Consider the following 14564-nt stretch of genomic DNA (forward strand, 5'->3'; position numbering starts at 1 on the left):
GAGGCTCCCCAGTTCCTTTCTCCATTTAGCTTTTAACATATGCATATTACGTTGATTTATTAACAACAAATATTATTGAAGCTTTTTGTTTTATAAAATGTAGTGCTCCTTTCTAATAACCTAAATGTTTCTGAGACTGAAAATGCAGCTGATCCAAAATGATATTTCATTAAATGTTGAAATTGTAAATATCGCCAGTCGTGACAACTTACAAATAGTTTTTATTTTTTAACATAGAAAATGATAATTCATTGTTACCATCTACTTGTTCATATAATGTAAAGATCTCAGTGTCCCTTCAAATCTTCCACAAAACCATTTTTAACCAATTTTGAGAACTGGTTTACTTCATAATGTCAATTTAGTTTGAGAAAAAAGATAATACATTTTTTCTGCAAACAATACTCCAGTTTTTGAATTTATATAATAACCATAGCAAATGTATTATATTTTGAACTCAAAACAATCAACTGAAGATGTTCAATATAAATATCTCAAGAGTTCAGGAAGGGAAATGTGTTCTAAAATGTCTAAATTTGATACTAGTGAAAAAGTATGCAAGATGCAAAATCAAGATTTGAAAAACCTGAATTCCCATCTTTAGCTGACAATGGCTCCCTTTTCAAAGATATCTTTGGAACTCAGTGAATTGCTAGAAATTTAAAAAACAGTGTATTGAGTTTTTGAAAATATTTTCTGGATGTATAAATTGTATGTTTTTTTAAAAAAACTCTAGGCAATCTGAATTGCTTGTAAAACTGAATCGGCTGCTAGAAAGATGCCTAAGGAACTCCAAGTGTGTAGATACTGAATCTCTTTGTGTTGTTGCTGGTGAAAAGGTGTGTAGTTATATGAATTCCAGACAATAAGCAGTGAAAAATTTAATGGCTTCTTTTTTAGAATTCATGTATTTTAAAGTAAATTGCATTCTTTTGCATATATGAGATTTTCCAAACTAGAAAATCCTATTATAATCTGATGTATAATTTTACATACAATAACGATGTTTTAGATTTTCCAAGTCCCTTTTTCATAAGTTTTAACTTATGAATTTGCAGTCTTTACACCACTTTGCATATAAATACCATGATATGTTATGTTTATATTTTATGTTTATTTTATTTTAATTCTGGTTGTTTTAATTGTTTGTTAGGCTGTGTTAATTGTGAACCCAAGTCATATACATGGAATGGGTGCCCCATAAATTTACTAAATAAATTAAGTGATGGATTTACAGATTTATGACAGTAATGGAGCCTGCCCATTTGTGTCAGAAGTTGAGGACTATGTTAAATGAAGTACATAATTAATGACCTCCCCATCCTGCTTTCTCCAGTGCATTCAGTAAATGAATGCATGGGTCATTAGGTATTTTATGGGCTGACAAAGGAGTGGGGGAAACCGTGGGTGGCCTAGTGCAAACACAGGCGCACCCACGAGGCTCCCTCACCCTCTGAAATATCCCACCAGGGCTGTGGAGTCGGTAGATAAATGTTCCGACTCCGACTCCGACTCCTCAGTTTTTTGTACTTCCGACTCCGACTCCCCGACTCTGACTCCTCTGTATTAATATGCGAATGTATTTTATACATTCCTTGAAGGAAAGAAAGGCAACATACATGTCATTACCACAGGACTACTGGCTGGGAAGCCAACAGTCTACTGTATTGAACAGTTTAAGCAAAAGACAAACACAATGAAAACAACAAAGTTTTATTAATTTTTTTTATTAATTTAATTAATCAAGCGGCTGGATAGTAGCAGCAGGCATAAACATCAGGAACAGGAACTTTACCAGTTCAAAAATACAAACCACATTATTTGGTTGTTTTAGAACAAAAACAAAGCTTATCTATATGAACCAATGGAAGACGGAGTCGGAGCATTGTTTGCCGACTCCGACTCCAGGTACCCAAAATTTCCTTCGACTCCGACTCCACAGCCCTGTATCCCACGCTCTACCTCCTGCTACATGGATTCCCCAAATACCTATGGGCCCCCTCCATACCACAACCTATCACAATTGCACACTTTTGAAAATATACAGAGCTCAGGAAATTGGAGTAAAGAATGCCACTCTCTTCTTGGGCCATTGCTGTGCCACATGGCACAATTGAGACGAAATACTGCTGGTTTTGCTTCCCTTGCAATCCTTTCCTCCAAGCGCCAGACGCGCTAGCCTGGCTGGCATTCAGTGAGCTAAGAAGAAATCATACCAATTTTGGTCCATTGCAATCCTTAGCTCCTTGAACACCAGGGTAATGCAACAGGGCTTTTGGTCCGTTGCAATTCTTAGCTCACCAAATGCCAGCATTATGCGAAGAGGAAAGAGGTGTGTAGGAACGTGGTCTTGTGTTCCTACACACTTCTCTCCTTTTTGCAAAAAGCGCTTTTGCGAAGAGGAGAGAAACCTATAGGAAAGAGAGATTTGCCATTGGCTGCACGCCTTCCCTCTCCCACCATTAATGCAAGATTAGCAGGGCTAATGTTGGTGGGGAGGGAAGGTTATCATGTAACAATGAAAGGAAAATAGTTTCATCAGTGTCTGAGAGGACAGCTGCTTTTCTGCCACATGGCCCAGCTTGTTCTCCTTTCCTACCCTGACATCTGGAGATCTTCAAAAGGTAAATAAATGATTGGTGACAGTGGGTAGGAGCACATGGAACCTGGTGGGCTAGCATAGCTGAACATTTCCAAAGTGTACGTAGTATTTGGTAAAATTGATTTAAATTGCATTTGAACAATTACATAACTATTGGTATAAGTACCGTGTTTCCCCGAAAATAAAACTCAACTGGAAAATAAGCCCTAGCATGATTTTTCAGGATGTTCATAATATAAGCCCTAACCCCAAAATAAGCCCCACTTAAGATCATCAGCCAGACGGACGCATTTAGTACCGTATTTCCCTGAAAATAAGATCTAACCGGAAAATAAGCCCTAATGCGTTTTTTTGGAGCAAAAATTAATATAAGACCCAGTTTTATTTTTGGGGAAAACATGGTATTTTGGTAGCAAAATATTGTCTATGGAATTTTGAATATGAATTTTCTTTGATTATATCATAAATATGCTCCTGTGTGTATGGACTTTATGTAGTGTGAAATTAATTACCAATGTTAGAAAGCAGTATTGGCTGCTCTTTTAGAATTTTTTTTCCCCAAAATATTTCATTCATCTTTGGGAAACCAGCAAGGGCTAGAGATTTATATATGCATGGTGTTACATACCTATTACATTGACAGTTTTATTGTGTGTATTTTTCTAGATTTTTTTTTTATCAAGACACTTGCTAAATGTATTTTTTTTAGAAAATGTATGTTGCTGCCTACTCACACATGGCGACTGAAGGCGGCTTACAGGACACACGAATTAATTGTTTATTTTTTTCCCTGAGGTGTGGCAAATTCGTGTGGACCTGCATTTGCTGAATCATAATGGAAACATTATTGATGCTGCTAGTATAGCAGCAATAGTGGCACTATGCCACTTTCGGAGGCCTGATGTTTCAGTCCAAGGAGAAGAAGTAACATTGGTAATTTTCTTCTGAAGTGGGAATTTAAAATGATCTTACTCTTGCATATTTTGCTTTTTTCTAAAATTGGAATGGGAATGGTCTGTAAATGTGTATTAAATTTAAAAACAATACAGTATTTTCAGATCTTCTGAATGTATTATTTTCCTTTGGAACCAAAGAATTATGTCAATAAAATCAAGGGGATCAAAGCAAGATGCCTATATATATTTAGATAGTAAGCATTTTTTAGTTACAACATAAGACTTCTGCCGGAAAATAAAACATAAATATAACTATTTAATCTGAATTACTTAATATAGGTCAGTGATGGCGAACCTTTTAGAGACCGAGTGCCCAAACTGCAACCCCAAATCCACTTATGCATTGTCAGGTGCTGGGTAGGTGTGGCCCATTGGCTGAGTGTGGCCAATTGGGTGGGTGTGGCTGCGGTGGTTATGGCAGACTGGGTGGGACTAAAAAGTTCAATCAATTCCAACTTTGCAAGATCTTTTTTTTCCCCGCGAGAAGTTGAAATTGACTCATTGATTGAACCTCTCTTTTTTTGCACGCGGCAGCGGAGGCCTAAAGCGAAAAGGTTTTATAAAACCCAGCTGAAGGCCTAGGACTGGGGCGAGGGCGCACGTGCCCACAGAGAGGGCTCTGAGTGCCGCCTCTGGCACCAGTGCCATAGGTTCGCCACCACTGATATAGGTGATATTCTTTTCATTTTTTTAAGGTTCAAAGTCTGTTACAATAAATCAGTATAGCCCCTTGCTTTGTTTTAGCAAGCAAACGTGACTTTAACATTTAGGCTCTGATTATCCATATAGTTTATGTATGTATATTTGCATATGCAGTTGGCTAAGCAAAATACTGTTGTGTTGGATTCTTTAGTATACACCTGAAGAAAGGGATCCTGTCCCTCTGAGTATCCATCACATGCCTATTTGTGTAAGCTTTGCTTTTTTCCAGCAAGGGTAAGTTAACACTACTTTAAGTTTTCTACTATTACTGTGCACCAATAAGAATATTCTGATATGTACACCAAAGTAATCAAAGAAACTTCTTTAAAATGTGATAGTATGCAAAGTTGATTCTCATTACTGACTTCAGCTGTCTTTTTTTTAAAAAAAGTCAGAAAATGTTATACAATGAATAATATTGAAAGATCAGCATTTCACAGTTAAAGTGAATGGATTTGATTATTATTTCTGTTATATTAATTTTTTACACTATCTGAGCCCAGTGATTAACAGTGCTTTGCAGAAAACACAGAGAACAATAAAATAGTAATAGGTAAAAACACAGAGAACAATAAAATAACAGGTAATAAGACAGAGAACAGTAACAGATAAAAACACACAGAACAAAAAGTATATGTAATAGGCAAAAGGAATCTTATGAAGCTAAGGGGGGAGAAGGGGAAGTATATTCAGACCTGCAAGATTCTGTTACAATAACTCTATAACAGAAATAGTATTAGCCTCCATTACTTTGGTTTTCTAGACTTGTCTCCTTGTAGGGATGACATAACAGATTAAAAACAAAGAACCAAAGCTGGCACAAACTAAACAACAAACAAAGCAAACCCACAGTATCAAAAAGGGGGCTTTATTCATCCTGTCCTCACCTGGGGAAAAAGGTTCTCTAGAAACGCAGCAGACTGGGTTACCATCTACCTCATTCTAGAGCAGGGCTTTTCAGCCAGTGGTACGGGTACCACCTGTGGTACATTGGCACCTGGCAGGTGGTACGTGACCATCCTAGAAAAGTGGTAGCGGGGGAGGAGAATGAGCTGAACCGGTGGCAGCACAGCACAAGCCTGAGCGAGAGATGGCTGGAGCTGCAGGGCTGTCAGGGCTCAGCGGATGCGTCAGGATCAGCGCTTCTTCGGGGCTGTCAGGGCTCAGTGGAAGCGCCAGGATCGGCGCCAGGCTCCAGCTGGCGCTTCTGCTAAGTGCAGAAGAAGCTCCAATCAGCTGTAATGTTTCAGCATCTCCAGGGTCTTGTGATTTACATTCAGATGCTTGGCAACTGATTCATATTTATGACGGTCAGTGTCCCAGGGTCATGTGAAGTGATCAAAACCTGCTGCAACTACCCAGCAGACGGGGGGAATAAAAACCAAACACCCCTCCACCCCATCCCCGCTGCCAATCCCAACAGAAATGCTAACAATGAAAACCTCGGACAGGAGGAAGAGTGCGGCCGGGTGGGCAGGCAGGTGTCTTGCTCGGCTGTGCCTTGGGGGGCACTTTTTTCAGTGCCATTATAACTTTGACTACCTGTACTTTATAACTTTTTTCCTTTTTTGGGGGGGTCATCAAGTTTTTGACATCTTGCTAGGCGACTGGTGGTACTCGGATATTGCCATATCCTAAAAGTGGTACAATGGGTGAAAAGCCCTGTTCTAGAGGACAGGCACTGCAACAGAGAAGAAATGCTTCCAGATTCCCAATAGATGACATTGTTTAATTGAAGGAATCCAGAGTGCGCAAACTCTTTGAAATGTATAGAATTAAAGCCACTTTTGAGAATATGACTAAGTCCTGCTAATATAGTTAAGATTACTGCTTTATCTACTAGATTATTTCATTTACTAATTTATTTTCCATTTCAATGTCAAATCTTATGGCTTGTTCTAAAATGGTTTCAGGACTTACTTACTAGTGGATCCCAGTGAACAAGAGGAACGTGTAATGGATGGCCTCCTTGTAATAGCCATGAACAAACACCGTGAAATCTGCACCATTCAATCCAGTGGTGGAATAATGCTACTAAAAGAACAGGTAACATGGAAGCTTTTAAAACTGGAGCATTACCTATGGTACTTTTCTTTTAAAAGGACAGTCTCTGGGCCACAACTGGTTAATTTCTTCTTTCCGTGTGATAAACATTGGGTTTCAAATTCATTTTGAATTCAGCAAGAAATTTAAAATTAATGAGTTGGATTCAAATTGCTCTTAATAGAATTAGAGAAGAATCCTTTTCTTCTCACTTAACTCCATTTTTTACTTACCACGCTATTCTAGAAGATCTTAGCTTCTGAAAATGCAGTGGAGAAGAACTAGCAGTTGCAATTAAAAAAAGCAATGCAAAACAGATCATCTCCCCCCACCCCATTTTCCCAGTGTCTTCCTTCCCAATAAGAGGGAAAATGGAGAAGGTTGCCCTGTCAAACACAAAAGGAGATTCCTCAACCCCACTCTTTCTGATACTAATTTGGGGGAAAGAGGTAGAGGAGAGTGCAGGAGGTAGGGATCAGCAGTTAAAAGATTGCAGGAGATGTAAGGGAATTCACAAATATGAAATACTTGAAGAAAGTCTTTGGATTAACTGGGCACAATCTTGAGTATTTGGAAAGACAATGTAAAATAATTTGTCATAGAGGTTAATTTCAAGGAATCGCATATTGTGTGGGTAGAATAGGAAAAGTTAATTCAGAATTGCAAGCAACTTAGAAGCTGATAGAAATTCTAGGGAGAGCTAGTCACCTGGACAAAAACAATCAGGAAAAATGGGAGACAGTATTCTGGGTTTTCATAGAGGTAAATTTTTTGATTCTGTGATAAACAGCCAAGCAGACCCTTCTAGAGAACGGAGGTAGAAGCTTTCAGAAAAATTGCAGAGGGGAAAAGAAAGGAGACATTTTTATTAATATGTGTGTGTGTATTCTAATTATACAACCACTTATCTCACCAAAAGTGACTCTGGGTGGCATACATCAAAGCTAAATCAGTGAATAAATAAAACCACATGATTATAAAAACATTAAAAAATATAAAAATAGAGCAAACAAGGAAATAACAGATGAAGAGATATTAACTCACAAGTTTACCCATCCCCTGGAATCCCAAGGCTCACTGGTATAACCAGATCTTAAGTAACCATTAAAAATTCGCAAGTGATGAGACCAACTCACCTCAAGTGGGAGAAGATTCCACAATGCGGGCAACACCACAGAAAAGGCTAACCACTTAGGGTCTACCAAATGTAGCTTCCTAGGCAATGGAATCTGTAACATGCCCTAGATGAAATCTGAGAGGGGTGGTCCCTCAACTTGGCTTCATGCCATGAAGAGGTTTAAAGGTCAATACCAGCACCCCGAATTGGAACCCGAAGCAAATTGGCAACCAATGCAGCTCATGGAGCAGGGTTGTAATGTATGGACTGCTCATACAGCTGCATTTTGCACCATTTTGGATACTCCTCAAGGGCAGCCCTATGTAGAGTGCATTGCAGTAGGCCAGCCAGGAGATGACCATATTATGAGTGACCATGAGTAGGGGCCCTTAGTATAGGAATTGATGCACAGTACCAGTTTGGTCTAGTGGTTAAGACACCAGGCTGGAAAGTGGGAGATGGAGTTCCAATTCCACCTTAGCCATGAAAGCCAGCTGGGTGACTTTGGGCCAGTCACTCTCTCTCAGCCCAACCAACCTCACAGGGTTGTTACTTTAGGGAAAATAGGAAGAGGAAGATGTATTGGATACGTTTGCTGTCTTGAGCTATTTCTAAAAATAATGAAAGGTGGGATGCAAATAAAAATAAACAACAAAGTTGTGCAAAGGCCCTCCTAGTCATGACTGCCACCTGCTTATCAAACAGGAGTTGTGAGTCCAGGAGCTCCCCCCCCCCGACTGCACACAGGGTATGTTTGGGGCAGTACAACCACATAAAGTAACAAAGATGATATAGTTCCAAAGCAAGGGAGCACCACAATCCAAAGTCATTCAGTCTTTTCAAGATTCAGCTGAAGCCTATTGTTCCCCATCCAGATTCTCACAGCCTCTAGGCACCATGATAAAACATACACAACATTGTTTAACTCACCAGAAGCAGAGGGGAAAGTATCAACCCCTGTGGCAAATTGTTCCTATAGCTCTGACTTGAGGTTGTAATAGGTAGCCATTCAGAAATTGCAAACCAGAAATCAGTTGTGGGAGAGATCCTTTGTGTCTAAAGTACAGATGAGCTAGCTAGCAAACTATAACTCTTACACACTGGAGGAAGGTAGATTCCAATTGGATATTAGAAAAAAAAGACTTGTACAGTAAGATCAGTTTCACAGTGAAGTAATAATCCAGAGAGGTACTGGGCTCTATATTCACTGGATTTGTTCAAGATTTGTTTATTGTTTCAGAGATGGTTTCATTTATATTTTTGCCCTAAGCCGGGGAGCGTAATCTGAATACTTTATGGCCCCTTCCAACTCTTTGATTCTATGATTCTTTATAAAGAATAAATTAATCCAGCTTAATTAAATATGATCTTTTATTTCACAGTTCTGATTTTAACAAGCGTGTCAGTTTATAATTCTTTAATTAAACTTCATGTTAAATGTAGAAGAATAAATCTTTAGTAGTTGAAAAAGAAAGTAAATCCTAAAAATTAATAATGAAGCTTCTTCAGACCATAGTCTGAATTCCTGTTATCTTCATTCTCTCCTGATTTGTGAATTGTTCTTCAGTGTGGATTCCAAGACTTGGGATTACCCACTTGCAAATACTCATGGGGAAAATACATTCTGCGATGAAATAATTTACTTGCATTATGATTTTCCACAGGTTTTGAGATGCAGCAAAATAACAGGAGTCAAAGTAGCAGAAATCACTGAATTAATTCAAAAAGCTTTGGAAAATGATAAAAAAGTTAGGTGAGTTTTTTAATGCTTTTAATGTGGTCTATTATAAATTGATACATTCATGTTTGTATAATGCCTGCCTGGTAGATTAGAAAAAAGAATGTGAATTGAATGGTGCTTTCTGAGCTTGTTTCCAAATATTTCATTACCCAACTAGGAACTGATATTATGAAATATCTGCAAGCAAATGAAGAAAACATTAATAAGAAAATAAGGAGAGCTTCATAAAATTCTGTTTTCTGGAGCTGGGAGGAAAAAGAGGGTGTTCTATTCCTTTGTAGGGATAGTTAGAAGTTCTATATGTTGGAACATTTCTCATTTTTCAAAATACCTTCTTCCCTATCTTTGAAAAAATATTTTGAATAAATGTGCTCTATTCCCATGAATTCCAGAAAATTATATTTAAGAAAAATTAAGTAAAAACAATAAAAAAAACCAAAAAGTGAAGGTCACTGCAAAGTATTAGGCTTAAGAATTATTTATTTCCCACAGTACGTCCGGAAACCACATTCCAGAGGAATTCTTAAGGGAAATAAATAGTAACACATACGGTAATTTGTCATCTAATAGTTTTCCTTGTAAGTAGCTATATCCATAATGGCAACCATTTTGTGAGAGCCATTGTAATATGCTGCCAAAATTTCAAATTATGTACACTGACAGAAAAAGTTTGGGGATTGTTGATTGAGAGATATGGAACAGAGTTTTGCTTTTATATATAATTTCATGGCAACGTTAGTCTCAGTGGCATTACCATTTCATAGTAATTGTTTATTCCTACCAGATTATCTGGCTATCACATATTTATAGATAAATGTTTATTATCTTGATTTTTTTTAAAACATTGAAAAAGTTCAGCTTGCTAATTAAAACAGTTGTGATGATTAATTTTCTGTGAATTCATTATCTTGCTTGGAGATGATGATGTTAGATATTTGGAATATACTTAACTAAAATTGTATTTTAAAATAGCTCTTTAAGTGAAGCCTAGACAGAAATTTTGATCTTCAATGCAAAATTTTGCTTCTTTTCTCCTTTCATTGTCTCATCCCTATCCTAAACTTACATATCAGAAAGAGCTAGTAGTACAGTTTCTATTGTGAATATGCTGAGAACACATCCATTTAATTTCTTGAATTGAATAAAAGCATTTTTAACTTACTTTGACTTTATCTACTGAGACATTTAGAAGAAAATTAAATGGAGTATGATTATATTAATGGTTAAATATTCATAAAGAAAGAAAGTATCTTTTGGTTCTTAATCTATATTTTAATGCAAATGTGAACTTCTAAAGGAATTTTTTCATTTAATAGGAAAGAAGGTGGAAAATATGGATTTGCTGAATCTATTCCTAATGAAAGAATAACTGCCTTTAAAATAGAACAAACCTCAGTCAATACTAATGATGTACAAGAGCAAGCTGAAGAAATAATTGCCAAAGCATTTCCTCCTCCAGAAGTGTATCTTTTATTGAATCATAACAGAAAATCAGATGGTTGGACTTCTGTGCTCAGGATCATTTTAATTTCTTTTAAAATTATTGCTTCAGTATTCAGAAGAGGAAAAAATAAATTAAGAAAGGAAACAAAAACATTGCATGTAAAATCATTCAGACTGATTTTTAAATTCATCATTTTACCTTGATTACATAGCCTAATATTGATCAGCGTTCCATTGTTTTGATAGAAAGCCAGTTCGTAAATAGAAAACCACATATTGATGTTTACAATTGTATATCTTACACTGTCTCACTAATATTGAAGAGTAATACTTTTGCTGCCAACCATATCAATAAATCCATAACTCTTCATTGAAGATAACTCCCAAGTTTTGGGTATATAATTCAAGAGTATGTTCACATTTTTAAACCTTATTGATCTTGAACACTGTATTTAAGTTGCTTCTGGTAAAATGGGTATACACATTTAATAAATAAAACTTAAGAACATTAAACTAAACTTAGGAAATAGTTGAATGAGCCAATATTGTAGAATCAAATGTCCCAACAAATTTTAAATACCCTTTGAGGTATCCAGTAAATATGGAGGAAAATCTAAAACATTTAAGGATAATGTTAAATTAGTCACATTTTCAGACGATGAAAAACATAATATTTCCTAGGACAATTAGCCATTGGTTTGTTTATATGGCATATTCCAAATCTTTATTCTTGAGTATAGACATACAGTTAGAATCATCCTACAATCTATGTGACATTTAACTTTGCAGAGAAGTCCCAAAATACGAGTACATCGAAACCTTCAGGTCTGTTGTCTGGTAGCAGATATCAACAATACAACTTCTTTTTGTTTGTTTGTTGATCACTATAGTGATTGGAGTTATTTTTTGTGTAGTATTTGCTAGAAATAGACTGTATTCATATGCAGGTGGTCAACTGTTCAGCTCTTTCTCGTATCCTTCCTTTCCCCAAAATTATAAGACAAATTTGCAAGATTATTTCTCCAAAAATATGGCAAAAATGAGAATCATTCTTTATCATGTTACAATACATTTTAGGTAAGACCTGGTTTTTCCTTAATAAAATTAGCTTGTCCAAGCCTGTATTATGGGCCTCAGGCACAGCTCAGATTGGAGAAGGACTTCAGAACTCGTGGGCAGATTTTGAGGAATCTGAAATGGAAGATGAAGATGGCCAGGACGAACCTCTAACAGTAGAAGACCAAAGTATAGAGATGGGAGATGTTCGTATTGGAACCAAAAATCAGAAAGGTTAGAATACTTTTTTAAAAAATATATGTAGAAAATTACATTCAAGTTGAAATTTATTTTTGTAAATCTGTTTTTATTTTTGTGTGTAATAATAGATAGATAGATAGATAGATAGATAGATAGATAGATAGATAGATAGATAGATAGATAGATAGATAGATAGATAGATAGATATAGATATAAAGATAAAGATATATACAGATATATATGGAAATTTTGAAAAGTTTCATCAGATCACATGCTGCTTTCAGTTTAAAATCCTTTCTGGCCTTCTCTATAGTTAGCAGTGAACATTTTCAAAGTTCTCACATTTCCCAAGTTTCTGCAAATAACTATCTGTGGTTACTGTGCAGGAACATTGCATTAGGGGTGCTAAAATGGGGCAAAGCTCACTTAACAACAGTTAGCAACAGAAATTTTGGGCTTAGTTATGGTTATATACTGAGGACTACCTATAAAGTGTTGCTGTTAAAGGACATCAATACAGTAGCAGATTGGGGCATATGCAGTGTCTTTTCTGATGAAAAGGGGTAGCATTTATTTTATTAATATAGTGAATCTTTAACTGATTAATGGAGCAGATAACCTGTTCTTCTTTTTGACACAATTTGTATACCATTTGTGTAATAACATTGATGTGCAAAATTACAGATAGTCCTCAAGTTACAAATGAAATGGAGCCTGCCCATTCCATTTGTAACTCGGCGATTCATAGGAGTGAATCTCGTATCTTGAATGCGATTCACTCCCAGCTTTTGCTCACGAATTTGCTAATTTAAATGCGTGGGCGAAAGTGCCTCTCGTTAAGTGAACATGCAATATATCAGTGTGGGGAAGGCCATGAGGGAGCCTAGTAATGGAACAGGTCACCTAAGCCCACTCCCCCGAGATACCTGGAGTCCTCACAATTGCTTCCCTGCCCAATCCAGCCACTCCAGATCACTTAACTTGTGAAGATCTGTCTCCACTTCAACCTGTTTCTTTCTCTGCTCCCGGCAAGAGCAGAGGGAGGCCTCTGAAGCTCTGAACAGACCTCCCCTGGCCTCCATTCTGGGTCTCGAAGCCCTGGAGGAGGCCTCCGAGGCCCAGAACGGACCTCCAGAGGGCCGCGGAAATGTCCCCCGGACTCCTTTCTGGGTGGCAGTGGCCCAGAAAAGGCTTCCAACACCTGGATTGGGCCTCCAGAGGTCCGCAGAAGAGTCCCCTAGTTTCCTTTCTGGGGGGGGCAGCAGCCCAGAAAAGGCCTTCAATGCCCATATTGGGCCTCCGGAGGCACGCGGAAGTTCCCCCTGGCTTCGGTTCTGTTCTCTGCAGAGAAAAGAGGGCTAAAGTACCATGAAATCACACAAGATCAGTAGCCTGGGATCTCGTGCCACTGATCTTGCATTACTTTAGGCCTCCATTCTCTGAACACACCGAAGGCCTAGACCAGCCAAGAAAGAGAAGGATCTTGATCTTCGCAAGGTCAGTATGTAAGGCTTAGTACCTAGGCAGACCCGGGGCGGGAGGGGGGGAATAGCCAGGGTGAATGTTGCAGTGCCACTCTGGTCATTTGTAAGGGTGAATGACTGCCATGGTACAGCAACTTTTGTAAATTCGGGAGTATTTTGTAAACACTAGGGTGTAACTATTGTGTAACTTCGAATTTTCGCTAAGTGAATGCTCGTAACTCGGGGGTTACCTATAGTCTATTCCATGTGAAACCTGTTGTATTAATCTGGTGAAGTGAAACTGCTATAACATAATTATAAACTTTGCTGCCAGTATAAAAATGAGCAGTTGCTATGGCTTGAAATCTTGTTTCATAGTTTCCTTCTTCCACAGCCCCTATACACAAAGCATTTTCCATCTGGCCAATAACACTTGAAAATATATGCTGTAGAAATTTTCTACAGCATATGGAAATGTGTTTCAGAGTCTGCTCAGAGAAAATGTTGCTGTTAGATTTGGTCTGATTCAGATTTACATGTATTATATATCATCAAATTTGTGTCAATCCTTAAGGAGACCACATAATTTTTGTCCAGGACAGATTTAGATGCTGTAGGATTTAAAAATAATATACCATTATTTTTTTTTTGAAGAAGAAGAGGCGATTGTATTATCGGACAGTGAAGAAGAGGATGTTGTTATTCTAGAACCTGAAGTAACACCAAAGAACAGGTAGGGGCACTTTCTGTTTTACAAAAAGTGGGAGAGGGAATATTGGAATATTCTAGAATCTCCCAAATGTTGCATTTTTCTCTTTATGTTGATCATCATCAGGTTGGCTTGAAATAACTATTCTAATATACAGTAGTTCAGTATTCAACATGTGGTCTGGACCCAAAACGGCCTTTTTGTTATTTTCTGAAGAGAACTACTATAAAATCATGGTTATGATGTAAATCTCTTTTGCTGACAGATCTTGGAGCCTTAATTTCTTTCAGATTTTGATCAAAAAAGGAAAGAGACAGGTGTCTCTTCCAAAGAGTGGGAGAAGCTAATACTGTTTCTTACCTTATTCATACTTAAAAATGTGATAGATCACAAAACGTATCAGAAAAATTCAGTAGAAAAAATGTTTCTGAAAAGATGCTTTTTTCTTTAAAATTAAGAAAAGGGGATAGTGGAATAATTCGTATTTTGTGTTAAATTATAAAATGGTTAGATATAAAATAAATTTATTTA

At 37.2% G+C, this 14564-nt stretch overlaps 1 protein-coding gene across 3 annotated transcripts in view; it reads left to right on the forward strand.

Annotated features, from left to right (window-relative positions):
* Window positions 1-14564, forward strand: part of EXOSC9 (exosome component 9) — a 20438-nt gene that overhangs the window by 4154 nt on the left and 1720 nt on the right. For 2 of the 3 annotated variants that reach the window (XM_015825940.1, XM_015825942.1), the window contains exons 4-11: window positions 737-839; window positions 3398-3535; window positions 4412-4494; window positions 6174-6306; window positions 9085-9173; window positions 10478-10624; window positions 11713-11894; window positions 13979-14057. In XM_015825940.1, coding sequence (XP_015681426.1) covers window positions 737-839; window positions 3398-3535; window positions 4412-4494; window positions 6174-6306; window positions 9085-9173; window positions 10478-10624; window positions 11713-11894; window positions 13979-14057 — 954 coding nt within the window. The remainder of the gene's footprint in view (window positions 1-736; window positions 840-3397; window positions 3536-4411; window positions 4495-6173; window positions 6307-9084; window positions 9174-10477; window positions 10625-11712; window positions 11895-13978; window positions 14058-14564) is intronic. The other variant, XM_015825941.1, reaches the window with a different exon arrangement.

The sequence above is a fragment of the Protobothrops mucrosquamatus genome, unplaced genomic scaffold (assembly GCF_001527695.2).
Source record: "Protobothrops mucrosquamatus isolate PMUCROS unplaced genomic scaffold, P.Mucros_1.0 scaffold2887, whole genome shotgun sequence".
In the NCBI taxonomy this organism is placed as follows: Eukaryota; Metazoa; Chordata; class Lepidosauria; order Squamata; family Viperidae; genus Protobothrops; species Protobothrops mucrosquamatus.